This window comes from Oreochromis niloticus, linkage group LG7, assembly GCF_001858045.2.
Source record: "Oreochromis niloticus isolate F11D_XX linkage group LG7, O_niloticus_UMD_NMBU, whole genome shotgun sequence".
Classification (NCBI taxonomy): domain Eukaryota; kingdom Metazoa; phylum Chordata; class Actinopteri; order Cichliformes; family Cichlidae; genus Oreochromis; species Oreochromis niloticus.
In genome coordinates, this window is record NC_031972.2 from 55,689,767 (window position 1) to 55,717,479 (window position 27,713).

The 27,713-nt window shown below is 38.4% G+C and overlaps 1 protein-coding gene across 8 annotated transcripts in view; it reads right to left on the minus strand.

Annotated features, from left to right (window-relative positions):
* Window positions 1-27,713, minus strand: part of shank3a (SH3 and multiple ankyrin repeat domains 3a) — a 219,970-nt gene that overhangs the window by 86,020 nt on the left and 106,237 nt on the right. For 5 of the 8 annotated variants that reach the window (XM_019361525.2, XM_025908705.1, XM_025908703.1 and 2 more), the window contains 4 exons: window positions 26,533-26,604; window positions 2,134-2,242; window positions 1,460-1,611; window positions 287-454 (listed from right to left, as the gene is read on the minus strand). In XM_019361525.2, the coding sequence (XP_019217070.1) occupies window positions 287-454; window positions 1,460-1,611; window positions 2,134-2,242; window positions 26,533-26,604 (501 nt within the window). Of the gene's footprint in view, window positions 1-286; window positions 455-1,459; window positions 1,612-2,133; window positions 2,243-3,347; window positions 3,533-17,672; window positions 18,054-26,532; window positions 26,605-27,713 lie in introns of those variants that run through there. The other 3 variants (XM_019361527.2, XM_019361526.2, XM_025908707.1) reach the window with 3 other exon arrangements.

Below are 27,713 nucleotides of genomic sequence, written 5' to 3' on the forward strand. Positions count from 1 at the left end.
ATACAATGCTTTTGTTAAACTGATTTTGTATAAAGAGTCACAGGTTTTCAAAAACAAAAAACAGTCTGTACACAGCCCTACAATGTTATCTGTGTGTATGTGTGTGCATACAAGTGTGCATGTCTGAACAGAACAGTCCAAAACCATTACAGTGAAGACATTTTATGTCCTCAAGATTTCAAAGAGAGGTTTAAGGCTTAAGATTCAGCTATTTGGCTGTGGTTAATTTGGTTTAGGGTAAACATGTGTTTTGTGTTAGGGTAATGTGTGCATTACTGTGTATTACCTGGTGTATCTCCTGCCAGCCATTCTCATCCACACAGCCGACCTGTGCATGATCGTGCAGCAGCAGCTCACAGCAGTAGGGATCTCCTCCTACCATCGAACTGTGGTAGAGAGGAGTTAGCCCCCTGCTGTCTTTATAGTCAGGAGATGCACCCAAGTCCAACAGCGTCTAGTGGGAAAAGAGGCAAGTTTAAGGTTTTAAGTCGCCAGTTTTGGTTGTATTTTCACAGTGCAATGGGAAGATAAAAGAGACCTTTGCATGGATGAATAACAATAACCAAAAATGCTAACTAAGAATTAAAATATAAGTTAATGTTTACACTTTACTAGTTAAAAATACTAGATAAAAGCTATTTTAAAGTTGTCTTCTACTGCTGTTATGACGCTAAGAATATCAGCATCCTCCTTACCTCCCACTTATTTTCCTTCCAATTCGGTCACCCTAAAGGACGGACTTACTTACTTACTTACTTTTACTTACTTACATCCATCCATCCATCCATCCATCCATCCATCCATCCATCCATCCTCTTAACTGCTTTATCCAATTTGGTGTTGTGGGAGAGATGAAGCTGTCATAGGCTGAGAGATGAGGCACACACTGGACAGGCTGCCAGTTCTTTGTACTGTTTAACATTAAATGTATAATTCTTGTGGTCAAATGTTGAACCTTGCATGGTCAGGCACCTGTTTATGTTAAAGAGCTACTTTAGGCTTATAATAGAAAGCCGGTAGAAAGCTGACGTCATCCAATCAAGGCTTGTTGAGAGGCTCAGGAAAAAGCTGGCAGTACTTTTTAGGCTGTAGCTCCTGCAATTTGTAACTCTCTCCTATTGGATCTTTAGGATCATTCAATACCATAACTGTGGTATCAAAAGCGGCACTAACTCATTCCAGTTTCAACAGTTCAGTTTCAACAGGAAACATGACTCACACAACCCCTTTCATTTGGGTTACAAGCCTCCTCAAACTAGACACATGCAAGGCCATTCAGTGATTATGTCAGCATATTCAAAGTTCAATCTCACACATTTAGTAAGTGCCCTCTGTGCTCGATAGCTCAAGCACCTGCTGCCAGACATTACCTGCCCGTACATTCTCCTTTTCTAGACGGGGAGTTTGCATGAATGCGGTTCAGCCGGCTGAACTGTATATGCATGTGAAATGTACTCACTATAAGTGCTGTATGGTTTTTGCTGCGCACGGCCTTGTGCAGAGCAGTAATCCCATCTTTTGTTCTGAAGTCCAGATGTGCCCCTCCACTTTTCAGCACCTTGATGAGCTCTGCACAGCTCTCCAGCTGTGCTGCTAGCGTTAGAGGACATTCTGTAAGCACAAGGAAGCAAAGAATACTTTTGAAAACTCAGCTTATTTCCACTAACATTATTGTGCATTCTTCCCCTGAGACATCCACCATTTGAATCGGTGCATTTTTTTTGGGACAAAATTATCTGTGGCTTTACATTTTCAATGACTCTGCAGTTGGATCACTGCCTTTTTCAGTTGAGATTGTCACCCTCCTGTCTGCTGGCTGCTTCCAGTTGGTGTTAAATCAGCCTATTCTCATGTTTCCCTCACTTCGCAGCTCATCTGCTACACTACAGGTCACCCAGCATTGAAATCTCCTTTATGGCTGGACAAACATTTGCATATACATGAGGAGATTAGCAAAGAGAGTAATCCAGCTTTACCCGCTATGCAGAAGGCTTATTTCAGAAAATCCATATATGGTCATTTGTGATGAAGACAGAAGGAGAGAAAAGACAAATCAAGGATGGAGAAAAACAATCGTCAACAATAAGTAAACTCAAGTATGGCAGGGATGGAAATCTTAGCAGACTTGCTCACCTCCTGTGTCTGGGTCATGGAAGTTAGGGTCCAGGCCTTTTTCCAGGAACCTTGAGACCTTTTCAATGTTCCTCTGCTGCACATACTCCATGAATTTCTTCAGGTTTGCCTAATGGAGAGAGACAAGGGGGAAGAGGAGGAAAAAACAGCTGTGATTGGATGATGTCAGACTCCTGTGGATGGGGATGTTTAATAATGCAGTCCAGAGATGAAAGCTGAAGTCATTGCTTTCTCTCCTTCTGTGTTTGAAGGTTTTATTTCTGTTCAGTCATGGCAAGCAAATGGACCATGGTCAGAAGATACGGTATATAAGCTATTATAGGACAGACCAAAAAAAGACATGGACAGAGCTGCAAAATAGCACTGAAAGGAAGAGTTTTCCTTTGGAGATTAGCGGCAAGAAAATGAGATCCTGAGGCTAACATCATATTTTGAGTTCAGATGTAATGGTTATAACACACAGACACACACACACACACACACACAGACACACACAAAAACACACACAACATTGGCTCTACAATTAATGTGTAAAACCACTTTCATAAAACAAGCACACAGTCAGAAGCACAAGCTCACATGTAAATCATATCCACTCTAAAATACACAGACACACACATGCACACAAAACACTTAATTTCCTTTGTGACTTATGATTAAAAATATTCATCACCTTTACCAATACGAGTGCAAGCCTGTAGAGTATAAAGTGAGAAATGAAGCTGTGAGCAAGGCACCAGTGCTAACACTTCATAATAGATTAAAATAGTCTGACGAATCAGGGTAACAATAAATCTGAAATGCAAAAGTGAAGCCTAGAATTGTACCAATGAGAATGTACTGTACTTACAGAAGACAAAAGGAATTATTGAGAGAAATTGACCAAATGAAATTTTAATACTGAACACATAAACTGTCAATAAAAAACATGGATGATTGCCTAATATCATCTCCAGGATGTAATTATAAAATATCTGCAGCATCCCAAATGAGATTTACAGAGAACTTTCATTACTCCTTCATTCTCTCAAGGTCTTCCAGTTTCTCTCATTACATAATATCCGCATGTGCAAAAGCCTCGAGACTCATAAACTCATTACATTTCACACAACTTAATGAAGACATGTAACGCAACAAATTTAAACGCGTGCTTACCAACATGAGCACTCACATGCAGTAACGAGAACAACAAGCAGCAGCCATTTGACACTCACCATGTGCAGCATCATATACTGTTTATCCCACGCTCTGAAAGTCACACGATACAACACCTTCCAAAATTTCACATCACACACCTCCTTTCTCTTCTCACCGAGTCATCTGCAACCCGCTTGCCTCTACAAGCCTGTGTCTTGTAGACAGACACCACTGACATGCTGTGAGCAGCTGCCAACCGCTACTCTCACTATCTCCAAGTCAAACTGAGAGAAATTCACTTTGGCTTTTTCCTTTTTTTTCTTTTTACAACGTTCAGAGAGGCAGTTGTTATGGTGATGGGATACAAAGACAGCTCTAGCAGCCAATGTACATGAGTGGGAAGAGCATTGAGGTTGGGTTTGTGAATGTGTGTGAACGAGTGTGGTTGTGTGTCCTGCATAAAACCTAGGATGATGCCTTGAAGAGGCTCAGGGATGATTTGCCAGTGATCAGCTGGATCTGATGTGTGTTTTATTGCCTGTTGAACAGAAGACAGACAAAAAGGCTGGATAATGATTTATTTGCTTTGGTGAAGGTCTTAATGAACTCTTTATATTCTTCTCCCTTTTGCTGTCTTTCTTTCAGTCTTACACACAAAGAAGGATGCGCACTTCTTTATTTTCCAAGTCATCTCGACATGCTGACATTTGACTAAATATTCTGATAATAATTAAAATGGTGACAGTCTGTCATACATCAAATTAAAACGCCAAACCGCTGCGACTAAACTCAGTATGCGTTACCTGTAAGGCCAATAATTTGCCATAATACTAACAAAAATGCATTTTAATAATCTACCTTGAAAACAAAGGTCAAAAGATTTTGTTCAGTTATTCCAAAATATCTGTTAAATATCAAACAGACAATTTATTTACAACCCAACCAGATTAGCGTGACTTGGTCTACAAATCTATCATAATGAAGTGAAATGATGAAATGACATGGCTTGCTAATGTTAACTGATTGCCACAACTAAACAAGCATAAAGGTAAAGAAAAAAAGTCAGCAAGACAGATTTACAGTATAGCTCGACCGAAAATACTCCACAAATCATCCTGATTTTATCTTTGGGCCAGATAAAAAAAAATAAATAAATAAAAAAATAAAACTTTAATCTCTTCACCTCTTTTATGTCTCCTCCTTTAGATGTTGCAATTCTCTTTCTTCCTGAATAAGTTAAAAACTTCCTGTCATGTTTCCAGCTTGAACAAAATACTGAAGAAAAGACTTCAGTGGGCTGAAGGAGAGCGTTCATCAATTTACTTCAACCATTTGTGCACTGATTACCTATTACTTTTACTAGGAACCACTTAACAGTAGATAAGTCTACCGTCTAGATTTTTACTTCATTATGCAAGATTGTGCATATACACAGAGCAGACTGGCACATGAAATAAGAGTCTCCTCCGTAGTAGTGTGTTCACATTTCATTCAATCATTTGCCAAGGCTCATTTACACATTACTGTGGCCAGTCTTCCTTATTAGTCACTGGTTATCAATCATCCAGTCCTAGATATAGTATTCTTTCCAAAATTTAATACTCAACATACAATGTCAAGAAAAAAAGAGAAAATCAGCAACAGAGAGAGAGAGAGAGAGAGAGAGAGAGAGAGAGCGAGCAATGGACAGTGGACAAAATAGGCGAATAAGAAAGCACAGGCAGATGAGTGTCAGAGGTGATTTCCAAAAGAAGGATTGCAAGAGGGAGAGTTACAAGATGGTAGTGAGGCCTGCTATGATGTATAGTTTGGAGATGGAGGCACTGACAAAATCCAGGAGTTGAGTATGATAAGATTTGTAAGAGTTTTATAATTTATAAGAGTAAGATAAGACCCATATTAGCAGGGGTACACAAAAGTGGTCCGCTGGTGCGCATTCGCTGTCAAAATAAAAGACGCGCACCAGATAAGAAGTTGCAACGCGCGTTTGCGTACATATAAAAGGCACTGTTTTTGTACGCCAGAGTGGGATTTTCACGGCATATTCTGCACCACATCGCTGTGCGTTCATCATTTGTTTGAAGCCAGCTCACCTCCTGCAACCACTTTTCCGAGAATACGCGCTTCTTTTGCGGTTCGGACTCCTTCTGACATTTCTTTGGAGGTGGAGGAACACCAAAGTAATTGCTTAAAGGAGCTTGCTTCTTCGACATCTTTAAGAGTTCTAAACAAATGTCTGTCCTCCTCCAGAAAATCTTATGTACGCAAACGCGTGTTGCAACTTCTTATCTGGTGCGCATCTTTTATTTTGACAGCGAATGCGCACCTGCGGACCACTTATGTGCACCCCTGCATATAAGATATATGGGTCTCGGACCCAGCGTTTTTGAGTTTATTCTGTATTTTTAAGCTTCTCATGCTAGGTTGTGGTTATTAGTTCTTGTGTTGTCATGTCTGCATCTCCATGTTTCCTGTTTTACTTTGAAAGAGTCTTTTGTTCTTTGCTCATTGTATCTAGTTTCACTTCTCTCGTCCCGTCATTATGTTCATTTCTGTCAGCTGTTTCCCCATGTGTTCCCACTTCCCCTGATCACCTCCTGTTTTCTGTGTTTCATTGTCAGGTCGTCTGTTATTCTAGCCACAGTTTTCATAGTCAGTCATAGTTTATCACTGTGTTCACAGTTTTTTCATAGCCTGTCATAGTTTGCCACAGTTTTCATGGTTTTTGCTGCTTTCAGCCAAAATAAAGGCTCGCCTTTTGTTCTGCCTGCAACTCCTCTCTCCGCATCTGCTTTTGGGTCCTGTTCACAACACCGGCGTACCCCGCCATGACAATATCATAGGACTGATCAGGTTGAGCAGTTTGAAAAAAGGCTGAGATGGTTTGGACATGTTCGGAGAAGGGACAAAGGATGTTGATATGGAGTTGCATAAAAGATTCTTGGGTATATTGAAGGAGGACAACAGCAGGCTGGTGTGACAGAAGAGGATGATAGAGATAGAGTGAGATGGAGGGAGATGATCGACTTCGATGACACCTAAAGTGAGAAGGAGAAGAAAAAGAAGGCAAAGGAAAAGAAGAAGAAGCAGTAAATCTGCACACAGTCTGTACACATTTTTTGTTCTCGGCTTGCCTTGCTCATATAAACATTCTTACAGTTCCACAGTTTGCAATCTCAAGAGATATCACCCGAACTGAGCAAAAACATGCACGGTCACATCCCTGCAACACACAGACATATAAATGCATCAGCTTTACTCATGAGAGAATGGACAACAACATCACAGTAACCTCTGTCCCTACAGAGGAAAGGCAATCCCAGCAAAGAGGAGCACTCAGAGAACAAATGACATTATTCTAATCTGCTTCGGCCACACTTACATACAGTTTCAATGACAGGAATTTTAAAATGTGTTATTTCAAAGTTTCTGCTGCACAAAATGACTAAACATATTTTCTGTAAGTAGTTACTTTAAGTGTCATTAGAATACCTCATGTTGCAAAATGAGTACATGCTAGTTTTTTATATATAAGGAATATGTGTCTTGATCTTTCACTTGAACTTTCAAAATAAGACAAATGGTCAAAGCAGATTTTGTGCATACACTATTACAATAGTGATGAAGCACCCCTGCTGTGTTGGATCAAGAAAAAAGAGAATGAGAGAGAGGGTCAGGCAGGAAGAACTGAATGGCAGTATCTATAATCTATGGCAATTTACCAGCTCAATAAATCAAGAATATATCCTCTTGTTTCAGCTTGAGGCTTGGTAATAAGTCGGTAATAAGGGCAGCGTTCCTATTCTTAAACCCACAACATTTAACATCTATGAAGTGGAGGGATTTGTCCCTGATTAATTCAGGATTCTGAAAACTGAATACATTTTGTCATATGTGGATAGGTGACTTTGAATAGGGTCACGAATCAGTGGCAAGAAGTGAGTAGAAGAGCTACTCCAGCTGGCAAGAGAAGAGAGGATAAAGGTTTCTTCTTTTACTTCAATACCCTGAAGAGGTTATTGTCTCTTCCACCACTAAAGGGGGATTATCTGCCACTACTTCATAAAAGCCAGGGTAGGAGGCCAGAAATTATAGAGACAACACAAATCCCCCTGTGCAGCTATTTTCTCTTGGTCTTTTGCTCCCCTTTTATAAAAGATTTTTCATAACTTCACACAAAGAGACGCGGACACTTCATGTCCTATTTAATAGCACATATACACTCAGGTTTAAACAGAACCCAGAGATGAGCCACAAATAAAGAAATCATACACAGCTACAGGAAGTGTGTCAGACACTGTCGCTGCCCTATATTTACACTCATTACCACATGGCTACATCGCCCCTGGTCCCACAGCTGGCCAACAGTACGCTTTGCCATGGGTGAGTGATAATTGCAGTGCTCGCTAACATGATGCATGTTCAGGAGCATCATATGCTTCTCTAATCTGAGCTGGCTCATAAAATACACACATGCTTTAGGCTGTCATAACTTCTTGGACAATAACTACAGTAAGAACCACCACACTGGTGTGGTAATGGGGATCCTCTAGGGACTGGCCTACACATTATGGAAGAACATAGGCCCACTATAGATATGGAAGGAATCCTTCACCCAACATAGAACCAGCTGACAGTGCTAGCTATGTAAAGACGAGCATATGGTACAATATAATCTCAATACTTGGCAACAAAAACTGTAAAAAATGTTACAGATCTTACCGTTGGCACCACACTCATATGTGGTTACACTTCAACTTATCAGGTGTAGACTGTCATCAGGGAGCTGTCAGACATTCAGTATGACAGCGATGCAGAAAACATTCATGGCTGTGAGTGATAGTCTGACAAACCTGAACCAACACTGTCACTTAGATTCTCAGCAAAACAGCTGAAGCTCAATTTGATTTAATTACTTGCAGGTGCCTTTTTAATATATAAACAACATATGTATGAAATCCCTCCAATGTGACTAGCACAGAAGTACAAAAAAATGCTGTCTATGCTTTATTATCTGAAATAGATGTACTTAATATGTTTTGGGCACCAGCAGTCAACCATTAAAAAGGGAAAACTGCCTTTTTCTTGTGTAGCCACATCAGCAAACACAGACAGCCTTATCTGGCAAAGAGTGTTCCCGATTACGCCGATCTACTCTTTGTTGACAGCCACTTATATAAAGGCTAGAGCAAGAGCAAGCAGGCCTTGACCCCTGTCTCCCAGATGCTTTGTACAGAGTGCTGCAGGGGCACTGCATTTTAATTAGACACACCAACTGACTGAGACACAACTCCCTGTTAAATGCATGCAGAACAGTTTCTGCATCATGCAGTTACATTTTGTAGCTCATGCAGATTTTAAAAGCAATAAGAAAGGAGTTAGTATCCATTTCATGGAAAAAAACCACTAAAACAGAAATGACAGTGGCTTTAGATTAATGTGCTTCAGTGTAATTAAAAAATACAAATGATTAAGCCTCAGAGGAGTGCATGCTGAGCGTAAGACTAAAAAGTACTGGTTAGGACTGGATTTCATTTTCGTTGTAAAAAGGAGGTGTATTCAGTGGCAGACAACACAAAAGTAGGTTTTACTTTGATAATAAACAGTGCCAGGATGAGTCATTAATGGTAAAAAAAACAAGATTGTCTATTTTAAAGACAGGACAAGGTATGACTGTTTAATAAAGAAAGCAGGAGCAGAGAGGTTTTAAAATATAAGGATGAGAAACTGTAACCACATCATTAAAAAGCTAATGCAGTTGAAAAATATGAGCTTTATTCACCATGTAGTGCAATATATTTGATTCTGTATACATATATATATATATATATATATACACACGTATATATATATATATACATATATATACATATATATACATATATATGTATATGTATATATATATGTATATATATATATATATATATATATATATATATATATATATATATATATATATATATATATATGTATGTATATATATATATATATATATATATATATATATATATATATATATATATGTATATATTATATATATATATATATATATATATATATATATATATGTATATATATGTATATATATGTATATATATATATATATATATACGTATACGTATATATATATATATATATATATATATATATATAGCTTTTCTTTTAGCACCAATGTGGGACAGTGATCCCATTTCATTGTTTGATTGTTTTTTTTGTAAAGAGTAGACCTCAGGTCTTTGGCAAAACCACGAAGCAGGCAAACAGGAGGCGGTATGATGATGCAGCCACTGGTGGACTCAATCTTCCATTTGATTCAAGCTCAGTATCAAAACAGAGGCTCCTCTTTTTTAAAGCTCTATTCACAAGAAGGAGCAATGGTTTAACTAGTTTTATTTGTCAGTTTATTCCATAATTCATGAATTTACTGCAGAGTATGAAGGTCTAGAAGCAGGTTCCCATTAAAAATGCAACACAATGAAGTTGTATGGAAGAAAGACAAGAAAAATGGGGTCACGTGAGGGGGAGGAATGGGAAGAAAGACAGAAGCACAAAACATGATAAAGGGAGGAAAAATACTGAGAAGAAATGCGAGAGCAAAGCAGCAATCTGTTTACAGTACAGCGTTAGTTTTGTTGTCTGCCTGATGTTTTTGTTGACTCTTAAAGCTAATAAAAGGCACAGCACAACTCCTTTGATGAGCACATCGCACCAAACACAGTCAGTGTGTAACAATAAAATCTATTGTACATGCCACAAGCTTTTTTTAAATTTCCAAACAATAAAATGAAACTCTATTTATTATTATTTCATATTATTTAATCATATTTCTCACATTTCCTTCAGTGTTTTCTTTCTCCCTGTGGCCATTTTCCCCCACTTTTCATTTTTCAGCTGTTTCTGATTTTTTATTTGTTTCAGTTTTGAGTCTAACACAAACCTCTCATATCAGGGAGATACAGTGATGGGTCACTACTGGCCAGTTACTTCCTGAGAGGCAGGTTAACCAGATAAGCAGCAAGCTGTAACACCTAAATGATTTCCTCTAGCAAGTTTTGCCTGAACTGATGATCGTAAAACAAGATAAAGGTCATTTCTATTAATCTCAGGTTATTATTAGTCATTAATAATTGTCTTTGAATAAATTAAAACAAGGTTGGGCAAAAACATTATGTTTTTTCATTTTGGCCTTCGTCTGCTTGTGCCTAACCAAAGCACCTGGACCCATATGTCTGAGCATCTGAAGGATTATCTTAAATCTTTTGCCGCTTTCTTTACACAAATAACCAATTTTGTGGAATGGGTCTTCTTGTTCCCTTAGAGGGAATGGTCAAAGCAAATCAATACAAAGTTCTTGTAACTATTACTAATCTGATGGGACCAGTTTCTTCCTGAATAACAATGCCCCAATCCGTAGGCCAACTGGGGTCATTAAATGTGATTATGATGTAAATTGCATGATAAATGCTTCTCAGTCACCAGATGCCATAACAATCTGAACATCTATGGGAGATTTTCCTGGTTTCCTAATTTTTTACTTCTTACTACTTCATGGATGTTGTATAATTCTTCTACAAGCATCTCTTACGATGAGCTTTATTACTGTTAACAGCTCAATGTTCACATATTCTTAGTCCTTATCCATGTGTGTCTTGTTCTGTTAGTCCACTTCTCGTGAGCATCTCTTGGTCCCACAACAATCGTGACCAACTACTTCTGGCAAAAAACATCTAATCATCGGGAAAAAGCTCCCCAGAAAAAAACCTCTTTAACATTCCAGCTTTGATAATTTGCTATCAAATAGCAGCCACATAACTTGACTAATATTACAGGAACAAGTCTCTTGGAACGGAAGCTTTCCAGTTACTCTTACTCTGAGAGAGCAACCACAGTAAAAATTAACACGATGCAGTCTGAGACTTCTTTGGGCTGTCTGAAGAGTCCAGACTTTTGAATCCATCCACCCCACCAAACTGACTGAATCAACTTTTTAGCACCATCAGGCAATCACCACCAAAGGTGGGACTAATGCTGTAGCTGTTCTCAAATGTTGTCTAGCTATGTGCAGTACACACTGGTCTCTACTGACTGATGTGGGAAAATCAAATCTGCTTAGGGTGGTTGACTATGTTTTAGCAATCTGCAGAGATATGACTAGCTCCTAATGCACATGTAGATATTTTTTATTTGAGTTTGATGCATGAACAAAAAAAATACATTTATTCTTATTCTTTCTACTGAAATGCAGTCGCTTTGTGCACTTTTTCTTTCAATTGACCAAAATCTGTTTTTTGTTATGGAACAAAACAAGACACTTGCCTTCATATTCACTGTAAAAATGTGTTTAATATAACATCCGGCTGGTTGATTTAATGAAGCCACCCATTAAAGAACATATTCATTAACCTTTTTGGTTTAATGCGGGTGTTTAAATTCCCTGGAGATAAAGAGCTGCTGCTTTCCGCTCAATGCCTGTCACTGCAGATTGTGGTGATTCTTCTTTATCTGTGTGTGCCTATAAGTACAATATGCTGTCTCTATTTGTGCTTTTTTGGATCTCAGCCCATGTTTGTCTGAGAGCACAAAAGCTTCAGTAATCTCCAATATCCATACCTAACAGGCTTAAAGTGTAATGCTCTTAGCTACAAAATGACCAATATACTGTATGACAGAGTGAGGATTTGATCCTAAAGAGGAGGATTTTCTGTGAGGGGAATCTTCAACCTTTACTATATTGCAGCAAAATAAATCGCTGAGTAATTTGATACAGTCTTAAGCTTACAGTGAGTCAAACGCTACAAAAAAAATGGCACTAGAGGCTTAAGGATGAAATTTCCTGGATACATTCAAAATCATATGTACCCACAAAACTACACAGGAAAAAAAACACTAATTCATAATTTAGCACACTACACACACATTTTATTCATGATGTATGAGTGCAGTAAAAAGCCTGCACTCCAACATAGTGAGGAGTGCTGTTACCATGGCAGCAGCATCTAACACATAATTCACCAGCATAAATGCTTCTGTATAGCACAAAAGTCATACTTACACCTCTCTAGTGTATGTCATTTTCATGGCCACAAGGGGGCAATACCTGTTGTTGCAAATAGACTTTTGGTCCTATAGAAGTCTACGGCTTTAGAGCTACTGACTTGACCTCAGGAAAAACTTTTCTGGTGAGTATCACCAATTTCGAGGATCATTGAAATAAAAATTGAGTCTGTAAATCTCGCTTAGGCTATGTTTCCCAGGGAATACCCACGGTATGTTCACTGGTGATGATGTCGAAAATGCTAATTTTGAGTCCTTTGCAAATCAGTCGGTGGTGTCATGGTAGCTAGATCTATCTTCTATACTGTCTATGATGAAATCATATGAGACACAGTCATTATCATCATAACTGCAATAGCTAAACAACTTGCCCCCTGCATTTTCTCTCTGGTTTGACATGTAGAATATTATGTAGTCCTTTAACTGAGATTTCTTTCTGATTGTGTAGGATAGCAAGGAAAGGAGACACAAACAGAGAAGTTTAAAAAAAAGTCTCTGCTTTCTAAAGCCAGGTCTGGATTCCTGCCATTTGCTGACACCGCTTGCACATGCCAGTATGGTTACTCTGTTATGTGACCTATTGCTACTTCAAATGGGACAAAATGACTGTGATGCAATTCTTCTGTCAGAAAACATGAAAAACCTGCCATTTTTTAGCATGTGACAATTTGTCACCATTTATTCATCATTAATCTTGTTGTAAGTACCAAAAATGGCTGCTTGAGCTAATGCTCCTGGTAAAATAGCAGGACTCAACAATACACGTCTGCATACAAATCCTAAACTTGGAGAGCATAAACTTCAAGACAAACAAGTTTCTACAACACAAACTATTGTGCATTTACTGTCGCACGTTGGGTATTGAAATAAGAACAATGCCAGTAGAGCACCTGCAGAGCCTGTTGTAACAGTAACCTAGATTTACTACTCTTAACATGAGTCATTTTAGCAGTAGTGTGCTGTGTCTAACCTCTGTGGCCCGGCATCTCGTAGCTTTCTCTGAACGTAGCAGCATGGTTCCTCCTTAGTAATCCTTTTTAGAAAAAAAAAAACAGATGTTTGGCGCCTGTATAATAACTACCACTCCTCTTGATGAAGTACAGTTTATGAGGGTGGGACAGTGGGAGCTTTCTAAAAGGGTTAGCTAAAGGCTTGAACAAAGCCGAATAAAGCCACTGCCTCTTTCCCGCTAAACAACTCACACACAAAGTTGCAGAGCAAAGGCTTATTGTATGGGATCCCACACACCCCCAACCCACCCACCCATCCAGCAGCAACCAAATCCACCCACCCTCCTGACCACACTGGCAGTACAGTTTTGCCCAGCATTGTCCCTCCCATCAGGACAACTGCGCTCTGCCAACAGTTTAATACAATTCATTAAAAAAAAAAAAAAAAAAAAAAAAATGGACAAAGAGGCATAAACAGGAACAGAGAGTATAGCTTTGTCTATGAGGTTTATATATAGAGGCATATACAGAAACAAGGCAGCATATTCATCGTTCTACTGTAATACTCCATACAAAGGCTTGGTATGTGTCTAAATTCATGGCAGTCACAGTGCAGTACAATCAAAATAAACTTACTATAGTAGGCAAATATTTAAAACTACCTGATTGTAACATATACACTTGAGGACTGAAATAAATTGACATTTTGGTACATATATACAGTAAGTGTGGCAACAGAGTAAAAGTAGTATCTACAGTAATATCTACTGTAACTAACCCGACCCCCCCCATAGTGATTTTCAGATGAATAATAACTAATAGAGATAAAGTTCATACATTCTGTCACATGAAATATGAAAAACACAGCTGTGTTGTTGCTTGTAAGTGCTTGTAGGTGTAACTGTCATTTTGTGTGTTTGTGTTTGTAAGCAGGGTGTTCAGGGAGGATGAGGGGAATGCATGCAGTCATCAGAATCAAAGAGTTCAGAGAAAGAAAGAGCTGAATCAGGTCCAGTCACGTGCTTTCAAACTGACACCGGGACAGAGTCACATGGACAGCGCGGGGATATATCCAGGGGATGGAACACAACTGAGTTAAACCCGAGTAAAACTTCTGTCTAAATAGAAATTAAAATATGGCAAAACATACCCTTAAACAGGCCTACAGGTTACTGAGAGAGAACAGAAGGGAGCAGGCAGAAAGCCAAAGGCTGAAGCAGGGGGTATGTGGGTAGTGAATTTATTCAGCCTGATGATTATTAGAAACTCCATTGTACTTTATGCCTCTGGCATCCTATTTTTCAGCCATCTATTCATGGAGCCTGACCTAGAATGACGACTCTCCAGTTAGTGCAATGAACAATGTTTTTTTTTTCATTGTGAAAACTTGGGCAATGAGATGTAACAACATCAAGACTAAACAGCAAGTCTTGCTCCAGAAAAGTCAGAAATGGACTCATGGAGGAAACCGTATTTTAAATTTTGAGGTAGCTTGCTTATGAAATACTGGCTTGGAAAACAAACAACTGACTGCTTCCTTTGGGTAACACTGATTCACAATTATATAGGCCAACTGGTGATTTTAAATGCCATGGGTGTGAATTTGAGAGGTTGTCTGTTTCTCTGTATTGGCCCTAATGTGGACTGATGAACTGTCCAGGGCCTTTTGGCAGATAAGCTGGTTCAAGTCTAACTTTTAAATAAAATCTCACGTCTAAAGATTCAGTGGAATACATTACCAAGATTTGTTACTTATAAATATACTTATCCAGAAACAGTAATACCGTTATGCATGATCTGAAATGTGGTGCAGATGTTTTGTGATGGAGGAAAGTACAAATATCAGAATTATATAACACACACAATCATTTAATTATGTAATTACCTAGCAAATTCTGCCCATTACACCCTAATTTATCTTTTATTCAGTAAACACTGCATAGGGGATGACTGAGTAGACAATCTGAACACAATAGAAGTGAAAACTAGCGAACAGTGAACAAATCTGTACAGTGTGAACAGATTTCCACCTACCTGCCAACTTAATACTTCAACAGGTTAAAGTAGAGTTTTTGTGTTGTGTTGTTGTGGGCGTGTAAATGTGCATACATAAACGTCTGTCACTGTTTGGATAACAGTAAGTACCAAACCTTGACTTTGCTCAGGTGTACAATTTTTCTTTTTGATAAATTCTCAAACACAAGGTAAAGATAATTAATTAAATATAATATAATAATAAATAATGATAAACATAACATAATAATTGAAGGTAATGCTTCAGTTTTCATTCTAACTGTGTAGCGTGCTCCTATATTGTGCTTGATTTTTAACTACACCTAATAATCTGTCGAACATGAACCTTAAAGCATAAGATAATATAAGGCAGAGATGATCGCATCAGGTAAGGTAAGAGGAAATTTGAGAATATCCAAATGAGGATTTGTTGGAAACTTACATTAGCCATAAAAATTCGTCCATATCCTTTTTTACATGACGATGCATAACAGCTGAGGACTGGAAGACGCAAAGGTTTCCACTGCATCACAATAAACAGAACTTGTTTAAACATGAAATAATGCAGTGCCATTGATTACTCAACTGATAAATTTATCTGAATTACAACAATAGAGTCTAATGAATTAGTATGTGTGTGAATGTGTGCGTGAATGGGTGAATGACTGGATATGTAAAGCGCTTTGGGGTCCTTAGGGACTAGTAAAGCGCTGTATAAATACAGGCCATTTACCATTTACCATTTACCAGTATCATCAGTACCTATAAACAGACACCCACATACAGGTTAGTGAGATGTATTTTACGGAGCTTGAGGCTATGATTTCTACATGGCCTGGTTTCAGAGCATACTAAACTAAACAGAATCAATTCCTTTTTCAAATCTGTGTAATCTGTCTCTCTCTCTCTTTTACACCAGTGTTATAGTTTCCATTATGGGTCTGACTGGGTGAGTGACGTATATTTCACCATCACATGGTGAGCAGGAGGTTCTGTGAGGATGTTTGTGTGCCTGCCAAATATGAGGACACCAAATACACATTTCTCCTCCAACCCCAGAGGGGCAACAACTTGAACATGGTGTCGCAGCAGGTTTTACTCACAAGAAAGTAAAATCCCATCCACATACTCCCTTACAAACATACCATCTCAGTTAAAGTAAAAATCATGATGGTACATTATGAAGGTTTTTGGTAACAAAAGTATGATAGAGTACAACGCTGCAATTTCAAACAGATTTGCATTAGAGCAGTATACCACTGTATAAAGAAAAATGAGCTATCTGTGAATAAGACTGTTATCTTTTAAACCAACCCAAAGCAAAGTGAAAGAAAATGCACTTGTAGTCTGGATGTTACTTACACTGTCTGAATTTGTAAGTAGGCAGAAAACAAAGACAGAAGATACAACGGATATAATCTTGAGCTCTAATTGATGAGTTTTTATAGCCCGTACATTCCATTAATACTGAGTAATACGCCCAATATGAAGATGAAAAACACATTTGTATGGAAGTGGGTTGGTCAGGCTGTCCACCTGGGCAGTACTTCAAGTCAGGCTGTCCACAGGGCATCCTGTTAAAAGCTGCCACCAGGTGAACTCTCGCTGACTGAGACCGACAGCTCTGAGACTCTCAGAGAAGGTTCACAGAATATACTCGTGGTGGTTACTTCGCTTTACCAGATTACCGTGTGCCTGAACTATTGCAATATTTCCAGCAGCTTTGTCTCTCTCTCACACACACACAGTGAGGAAATCTCCATCACTGAGCATCAATAGCTGGCTGAGACAGCATTGTGACACAATCAGAGCATTATGACAGCAAACGCTGAAGACCACAAGGCAAATTCTGTCCTGGGGAGAAGCTCTGGCTGCTCCTCGCACTCACACATTGACATGTGCATGCGTAAACACATTTTTATACACCCATACACTCACATGTGCACATACCCACAGGCATACAGGAATACACACTCTGTGTGTTTAGCTTACTCAGATCTGAAAGAAAAACACACAGCTAGACACGAGCATCCACATATCCTCCAACATATCAGGTACATACACACACATGGTGAAACATACAAATACTGTTCCGAGCCCACAGTGAGTAACTCAACCAGTGCAAAGAAAAACATTAGCATTCTGTCAGGGTTTCAGACAAGACTGCACCAGCTCCTCACACAGCCAACATGCAGCAGAGCATAACAACGGAATGAAAGCCAGTACATAGACAGGTAGTCAGGGAACGGTTGGGAAGTGTTTGTGAATAACTGGAGACAGAAAGTTGAAAAACAAAATTCAGACACAGAGGGTAAAAAAGGATGTCTTTACAACAGAGGTAATGGCAAAATTAAATTAAAGAGATGATGAAAGCAACTGGGGTACCTTACTATTGAGCCTGGCCTTCCTGGCTTCTTTAGCTTTTCTTTCCTTTTTTTCAGCTGATTGTCTTTGTCTTCTGGTCAGAATGGATCCCATCTCACACACACACGGACACACTCTCCACCACACGCGCAGTCCCGTAGGTCAGCTACAGTTTGAATGCCAAAACAGCCTCCACATGGCCATATCCAGCCCCCCACCCTCACCTCCTCCTTGTTGTCTACTCTCTTCTTGTTCTCACTCCTTCTCCTTCACTACCTTTCGTCTCGTCTAGCACGTGCAGACTCACATGGTCAGTGAAACAAACACTCACCCGAACCTGGACCAACACACAAACTCCTGTGCATACACAGACAGACGGAGAGGTGGTAAGGGGTTATTTTGCAGGATGCTGGAGAGAACAGAGGGAAAGTGCGGAGGGAGGGGGAGAGAGAGAGAGCAAGAGAAGAGGGAGGGAACACAGAGGGAGGAGAGAAAGTGTGTGATAGGGGGAGGGAAAACCAAATGAGAAAAAGAGAGAGCGAGAGAGGGTACCATGCTGGGGGAAGGTATGGATATCAAATGCAAACAGAAATGTGTAAAGAAAAAAAAAAGAGGTGTGTTCTTAAATATACAGCAGGTGCTGGTGCAGTCTCCATTAATATAGCAACCTGCTGAAAATCTTATTCGTTATAGTCGAGGAATTTATGCCAACTGACTAACGCTCTTGTTTTTTGCATCTTAGTGTTTCTGAAAACACAAACTGTCTCTATAATTACACGATGCATGCTTCAACATATACAGTATGTGTGCATGCACACACTGTATGGTTAAACACATCGAGAGCATTTCACATTTGAATCAGTGACATCAATTTTAGCGGGCGCGCCCTTCCACTGGGAGATATTTTTAAAATCCCAGGTTCCATGTCTGTATTTGTTTGGGGCATGTGCGTGAGCTCGAATGAGCCGGGAGTGTTCTTGTTCGAACCCGATTTGTCTTTACTGTCTTCAAACGCTACATTTCTCTCCTGTTAGGGGATTATCCATTAGGGGCGCTTTTCCATGTGAGGGCTTCCCAACTGGAAATATACTTTCATCCTCTGCCATGCAGATGCGTGTGCGTGTGCACTTGCAGAAGTTTGTGTGTGTTTCTGTGGAAATCCCACGTCACATTTCATATTGGCTGTGTTTGCAAAAACAGAAGCATGCTAGGCTAGTTTAGGCACTCAACAAAGGCTTTGTGGAAACTCATAACAATATCACACCCACGATGGGCTGCGTTCACTGTGTAGTTTTATTTTAAATTGAAAATAATGCAGGAATTCTCATTCATAAATACAAAGAAGTGCTAGCACAAATACAGAGCCGCAGTCCCGGAGGATTAGAATTACTATAGATTATATGATGGAGCCTTTTGTGAATTATGCTTGCCTACACTTCCACATTAACAACAATGTGGCATAATGGCTTAGCTTGTGAATAACTGCACATAAGAACACAGATTTTTACCCAAACTCCGAGCACATTTTACACTTTGATATCGGGTGCCATTCAACAATGCAAATATAACAATAGCGCATAAGATATACTTTTGCTCCACTTTGTGCTCTTTGGCATCATGACCACATTAACAAATAGTGCATTACTAAATGCGTTTTAACACTGCCTTGCCTCAAGCTACCTCAGGCTTTCTCTAACCCCCACATTATCTCTTTCATCTTAATGGCCATGATGCTATACATACATGGGTCAATTTTTCTATCCATCCAGCTGTCTGATCTTATAGTTTACACTTACACATAGTTTTTGCAAATTTCATTGGATACAAATAGCATTACACTGCAGGACACATGAGTTATTACTAGTATCACAAACAGTAAAACACACAAACATACAAAAACTTTATCTTTTTGTTTTTCTCTTAAGTTATTTTACCATAAAAAATGTAAATTGTCTGATTAGTACAGATTTTTACTGGAACAGTCAAATCCTGCAGCTTACTGCTACCATTTACTCTCAAGTATAAGACAAATCATTTTCCATTTAGTCCAATGCAGGATGTTAATAATAACCTTTCTTAGCATTTATTTTACAAGTAAGTGAAACTTCATACACAGAAAACAGCAGCAGAAAACAGACAACTCCCTGCAAACTCCACACAGACATGCTGTACTCAGGGCCACGACCCAGGTTTAGATGATTAGCAAATCACTTTGCAATCATTCTTTTTTATTCACATTTTACAAAACAAAACTTTTATGGAAAAGGGCTTATATACATGCACATACGGTATGTATTTGATACTGTAAAATACTGTAGACAGAGTTTTTTCAAGTACAAATCAAGTTCAAAGTATCAAACAAACACTGGGTCTATGTGATTAAGTTACTTAAAAGATATCAAAGTTTTTCCATCACTGGGAGGCCTTTTTTACTCTGTAAGAAAGCCACCCATTCAGCACGCCAGTCTATTACTTGGCCGACCGCCTACATCCAACGCCCACACACGTGCACTCTTTATTACAAAAAGATTATGGTATAAATTTTACATGAAGCCACCAAGCTTAACCAGGACAGTTTCAGGGTGAGGCCTGGTCGGGCAAAGGGAGAAAATGAAAGGGAAAATCCTATCAACTATGACCCAATTTTATAGTTTACCCTGTGGCTAATGAACTCCATGCAAGCAAACTAGGGTAATGCTTGACCCCTGCCTTGCAGGGCAGCTTGCTGCAGAATGAATACCATAGTGCCAGCCAAGGTTGCAAGTCTCACCCAGAGCAGGATTCCCTCTTTTACCCCTGAAGTCATTATGCCATAAAAGAAAATCTGCTATTTAAAAAAAACAAGGAAAATAAAAGTTAACATTTTTTTGCTTAAAGCTCATGGTCACTGATGCAAACACATATTTTGACCTCAAAAAGCTTATACAATTCAAAAATGATAATGACAATTGGGATTAAGTAATTGCCAATGTTTGCCATTCTTCTGAGAAATAGAGAAAACAGAGCAAGCTGAACTCTAACTTGAACATGACCTTGTTATAGATTAAGAACATCAGCTCTGCTGTGGACAATTACACCAGCGACTGGCAGTCTAACCTTTTTAATATTCAATATAAAATACTTTAAACACACTGACATAAATGCCGGTACACAGTGACAGATACGGCATTGATCAATATTTAAGTAAATATGTGGACAGTGATACAGTTGGTGTAATTTTGCCTGTGTATACCACCACAGTGGATTTTAGATCAAACAGTTAAGCTGTAATTTAAGCATATCCTCTCAGGTTTAATTCAAGGATTAAAAAAAAATGTACCAAGTTGTGCATAACTGTTCAGGATTTACACCCATTTTTATACATCCTCCCCCATTTTCAGAGGCTCTTGTGGCCACGTGATGTCTGTTCCCTCATTATTCCATGACAAAAATAAAAGATCTGGAGCTCATTCCTTGTGTGAAACCTGCATTTGTTTGCTTTTCATTGGAGCTATCAATACGAGGTCTAAAAAATGTACAAAAATTGTGCCACTGTGAATATCTAGGGAGATAACTCTAAGTTTAAATCCACTAGTGGAAAAAAAGAATCTTTTAAGCTTCTGCAACTTATGCGGCAAAATAACCACACTTATTTTCTCCAATAAAACAGCTGTCACTGATTACTTACTTGTGAAATATAGCATAGCCTTCACAGCCCATTCACACTTTGAGCTTTGTACACTGTAAGCCAGTGTTACATAGAGCTGCACATAACAAATTGTGTCTTTATAGGTGATTTATTGCATGAAATTACCCTCTAAATTGCAACCGTGCAGAAATTGATCCTCGCTGAGTTTGTCAGTTGAGCACCACTCACTCACACTTTGACACAGCAGTGTAACACAGAAGCAGACTAAAGCACTTCACACCACACTGCCTTAACAAGAGAAATAATTGAGTGCACGACTCATACTTGTCACTGCTTTTCTGCATCTTCATCTCATTCACCATTTCGTGTTTTGTTTTAGTTTGACACTTCTTAACAGCGCAGCAGAGAACCCTCACAGCCCTGTGAATGTGCAGACGATAGTAATCAAAGCCAAAAATCATGATCAATAAACTCAAAGTTTCTCTATCTAAACACAACCAAGTTCAGTGACGTTTATGTCTCACACATGCATACTTCACTCTGCAATTTTTCAACATTTATATGTAAAATTCAAAACTTAGCAATGAATGCTCCAAACCTGAGGATCCCATAAGGCAACATTTTGCCCTCTATGCTTTTTTTCTTTTTAGTGATTTTTTAAGTGTTGAACATTTTCAACACTAGATAATCTTTCATATGAAATGTATCCCTGAAACAAAATGGGACACTTACTTAAGGTCCTCAAACATTAAATATTCAGGTAGTAGACACAAGCATTCAGTAACACAATGTGTATAACTTTGACTACCCTATTACTAAGATAAGATAAGATAAGATAACCTTTATTAGTCCCACACATGGGAAATTTGTTTTGTTACAGCAGAAAGTGGACAGTGCAAAGTTATATAGCAAAAATTAGAGAACATTGGAATAGAATAAGAATAAGATATTGTACACAACTGTACAGAATAGAATAGAATAAAATAAAATACTATATACAATAGGATAAAAATAGAATACAAATGCTATATAAAACTGAGTAAAAATACAACTTCAGAAAAAGAGTATTGCATTAAAAAAAAAGGAAAACACAACAGATTTTTAATCAATAGCTTTAAACCACCAACTGTTACTAGGCAGTTGGTTTAGTTTCTATGATTGTGAGGATTAACAATACAATTAAATTTTCTCATGGGATTACACAAAGCTCTCTATAATCAGCTATTAAACTGTTCTCACAAGTCTTAGTCGATTAATTGTAAAGAGAGCATATCTAAGAACATTAGCCACACATTAGGGGTAATAGCAGTGCACTCCATGATCTAATGTTATGTGTTTCTGTTTTCATTAAACTGTAATGTGAAGCAGCATCTTTCAATAATATCTGCCTGCAAGAAAAGCACATGCCAAATAACAAACATACTATTTTCTCATGAAGTTTAGTTAAAATTGAAGCTTTTTTTTTAATAAGGGTGAAAAGAAGAAAATGATGAAAACAGTTTTTCCAGAATTTCTACCCTGCAGCAGCTCTACATCCCTCTGTAGCAGACAAAAGTACACAAACACAGTTTGAAGTTCTGGGGTTCTCTCCAGTGTAAATCTCCTGCCATCTGATGCAAATGCATTCACGTCTCTCTCTAGTCTGCTCCACTACAGTCTCCACACACACACACACACACACACACACACACACACACACACACACACACACACACAGAAAACCTGGACTTCACAAGTAACTATTTACTGACATCTCCTGCTATACCACACCTGCCACCTGCACCTGTCCACCTCGGCCTTGTACTACGAAGCCTGTTTAAGATACCAAGGATACCTGTTTTTGTTATCTGGCTTCAGGTACCCGACCATAATGAAGCAGGCTAAGTGATCACATAAAGGTGGTTATCGGCACAATAAGTAAACCTCAGGGTTTCCCATTCTAGCTAGCTCTGCAAGTTTACAGCACAAAAAATTATTTTTGAATGCTTGCAGGCAACAAAGGAAAAAGCAGCAAAGGAAAAGTTAAGGAATGAAGTTCAATCTATATAATTTAATACTCACAGGGGAAAACTTTAGACACCACTGAAAAACTTTAGACCAGGGGTTCCCAACTCCAGGCCTCGAGGGCCGGTGTCCTGCAGGTTTTAGATGCGTCCTTGATCCAACACAGCTGATTCAAATGGCTAAATTACCTCCTCAACATGTGTTGCAGTTCTCCAGAGGCCTGGTAATGAACTAATCATTTGATTCAGGTGTGGTGACCCCAGGGTGAGATCTAAAAACCTGCAGGACACCGGCCCTCGAGGCCTGGAGTTGGGGAACCCTGCTTTAGACCCTAGTCCTAGGGATCTTACAGGAATGTTAATGTTATTTTCTGGACATCTCATTGAGCAATGGGTGATATTTTCATGCCTTTTGATTTCCAATCTTGAACATAACTTGAAGCATGGAGATGCAGCTGGGTATGGAGGAAACCACTTCCTCAGCACTGAAAACCCATGGACAACCTTAAAGTTACCGGAAAAACCCAAATCCAGCTTCACAGAACAAGCCACAGTTGCACTCACTAATTTCCTGCTGCAAGCGATTATATCATCAGTCACCTGTGTGCACACCTGGTTCCCATTATTTCATGAATAATATTAATAGTGCCCAGCAAATATGCATGCTTTGCCAGATTATCTAGGCTGCCCAGAAGACAATATTTATCCTGCTCTTCTTTTCTGTATTTGAGACCACCTGCCTGGCCCTCACCAATGTCTGCCAACACTAGCCTTTTGGTTCTGTTTGCCACTTTATACTGTGTCTGTGAGCCTGCTGATCCACCAAGCTTAGTTTACCAAACCTGCCTTCTCTTCTGCAGTCTGTTCACATCCGGTTAGCAACATGCCCTTACACATATTTTTCAATATATGAATTAAAAGTTGCATTTCAATCACAACAGATTTGAAATTTGATTTACCATGCACTTATACATGTTTTTTCTGACAAAAAATTACACTAAGCGAACAAAATTAGTTCAGGATTGCAAATCATGTTGTTTTCTGTTCTATTTCCTAGTTGAATAGAAAATCATGGATTTTACAAAGAAATTTCAGTTGTATTTTGACAAAAAAAGCAATTATACAAGTTTGGGAAAAGCTTGGGATGAATCATATTAGTGAATGTGACCCTATTTTTTTCCTGAATATTTTATTGTGCCACAGTAACACACAAAAGATCTAGTTTATGTTTATGTGACATCTACCATGCTTCTTTGTGTATGAGCATACTCTGTCCTTACGCAAGCCTGTTAGTGCTCGACATGGCCTAAAGAGAGTACTTCAATTACACATGAATGAACCAACAAACACACAGAGCAGCACTCTTACTTTGGCCCTCTTTTCAACCATCTCATAAAAATTACACAATAAAACTGAACCAGAGCCTCTCAGATGCAAATAGTAGTACCAAGTAAGCAATTTCTAAAGTGCTGTGTTGTCTTAGTGATGTGAAACATTTCTGTTCTGTCATTTTAACTGAGAATCAGTAAATCCAGCTGGAAATTATTTTGAATTTTACCTTTAAAAACACTTTTAGCACCCTGATCAGCCTGCTGGTGGGAAACATGCCACAGGAGAACTGGGGTTGCTGATTGATGGAACTGCCCATGGATAAAAAAGGAAAGAAAAAACTAAACAACTCTAACAACTCTAAAATCAAATTGACAGCGATGTTTGTAAGAGAGGTCTGACTATTCAGGAAATTAGGCACTAAGTACCAAGACCATGAAATGAGCATTCTCAGTATCCACCAGGAATAAATAACTAAAATGGAGGTATTTCATATAAACCTCTCAAAATGAAAGGGCCCCAGTACCGGGGGAAGGCAACAAACAATTAAAGAGCAGTTTGCGCAAAAAGCATGGATTCCCCTGTTCACCTGATGAGATGAACACAGTCAAGCAATATGTCTGCTGAAAGTAGACCTCTCATAGATTTAAAACTGCAAGTGCCAAAATTCCATGAACTATCAGCAAAAGATAATACATTTCATGTTTGAGAAACATTAACCTGAATTCTAGTTATCCTTTGCTGTCTTGCTTCCAAAACTTAAATCCAATCTGATAAAACCACAATTTCCGAGCAACTCAATCTCCCAGTGTGGCTCGAGAACATTTTCCCGAGAGCATTTTTTTTCTGTCTTATTCACTTGTTCATGCAAAGACGCATTGCACGCCACTCTACCATTGTATACAGCGTTGTTGTGCACTTTGTAATTTTAGCTTTTATTTATGTCACAAAAAAACACTTTAAAAAGAAAGCCTAATTTCTGCTATTTAATACCTAAGAAATATCAACTTTCACAGATGGTTCCATAATATGCCAAATTGCAAAATGCATAGCTACGTCTTGACTAAAGCCTCTGTAACTTTGTTCTGTTTCGTTTCAGCAGCATGAATCTTTGCACAGGTAATGTCCATATGCTGATTCTGGGTTTTCTGGAGGTTTTGGAGGTCTACTGCAGCATATTTTCAAAGTAGTTATATGCTGTAAAATAAAATATATTTTTCTTATGTTTCATTCTCAGTTATTTTGATACATGACATTTTCTGTGATGCTTACACCTCTGATGAATTCTGAAGTTTTAGCTTTATTTTAATACCAAAATGTTTTACACAGAGTGTGCAATTACAGAATACAAATACTAATCAGTCTGAAATGAAAAAGGCTTACACTATACTCTACTCTTAGTGTGTTTTCACATGTTATATTAATTGCATTTCACTATTTCCCATGATGTTATAATATGCTTCCTTTGGTACTTTTAGTAAAAGCCTCTTTCAGCCGCTCCCTTATTCACAGACGGTCGCCACAGCAGATAGCTCCGCATATTTGATTTGACAGATTTTTTTTCACCGGATGCCCTTCCTGACACATCCCCGAAGGGATTTGTGTCTAACCAGGGACTTTATGTGTTAGGCAAATGTGTAAACCACAAGACTATGGAACCACAATCATACCTTTGGCACTTTCAGTATAATAGCCACATATGCAGAGCAGCTTCATAGACAACACTCATTGCCTCCATCATTACTTTCACCATCAAAACATCAAAAAGGAAACCATTTTTTCTTGTAGTGGCCCACTGTTGCACTATGCTATCCAATCAGTGTTTTAATTACTGTATTACTGTATCTGTATCACTGCGTTCAAAAGGTTGCACAAACAAAAAGCTTGTGGAATTACAAACCGCATGACTGTTTGGGCTTACCTTAGTGTGGAGCTTGGACAACTGCTTTTCATCCAGGTAGGTCTGAGTGTAGACACGTCTTTTATAGCGGAACTGAAAAAGAAGAATAAATATAAGAGGCTCTTATCTCTGCTTTGCAAAAAAATTAAAGTTATTAACTAAAATTGTCATGCAGCATCAACTGCTTAGCCTAGCCTGTGTAAAATCAATTATTTTCTATTAGTTTGTCCAATCAGATAGAAAGTAAGAGCAGAAACAAACATATTTGGACTTCTTTAATAACTTTCAATGTCATTATTAAATAAAATTTCTCACTGCAGTTTGCTATCATCTCTTTCCAGCACTCCTGCATGTCATGCTTTTCATATATTACATCTTGCTTGAAAACCCAAAAACTGTAACTTGGAGCACGAGTATGAAACATAAATAGCTACAAAAAAAAGTCTTCCAATATCAGCTAAACACCTCATGTATAGGAAAAGCACAAAAAAAGACATTTTCACCATTTTTAGATAAAATATTTTCTACAGCTAGAAAATCACATTAGAAAAGAAAAGCATAACAAAAGTTGAACTCTGAAGGCAACCAATCAATACATTATGTAATAAAAAGTAGAAAATCTGACAAAATAAAAGTCAAAAAGTAACTACTTGACTTTAACCCTTGTATGGTGTTCGTATTTTTGTTACTCAGCCAGTGTTTATGGGTCTGGTGGACCCGCTAGAGTTTTGGCTTTCCAATTAACACTATCAAACAATTTTATGTTAAATTACTCAACAGATGTTTACTTTATCCCAATTGCGAGCCATGTGAACAACAAACATGGTTAATTTTTTCCTTTTACCTTTGTTCAATCACATTTATGAATTAATGTGCTTCTCGTTTTTTTGTCAATAAAATGTTATAAAAAAAAATAAAATCAGTTCTAATCAAGTGTACATATCTTTACACCATATTTTGCAGGTTTTGATGGTATATACTGCCTAAAGGCGCAACGGCCTCTAAATGGCATGGGTCTCACAGACCCGAACACCATACAAGGTTAAGTATAGCAGATATATAAGTAGGTGGTAAAGACAACTTTACCACCTAAGACAACTAAAATCACACCTGACAACTCCTCACAATCCTCCATGACAAGATAATAAATTAAGACCAGGCACATAAAAAGAGAATCCCACAGAAGATGACTTTTTCAGAAG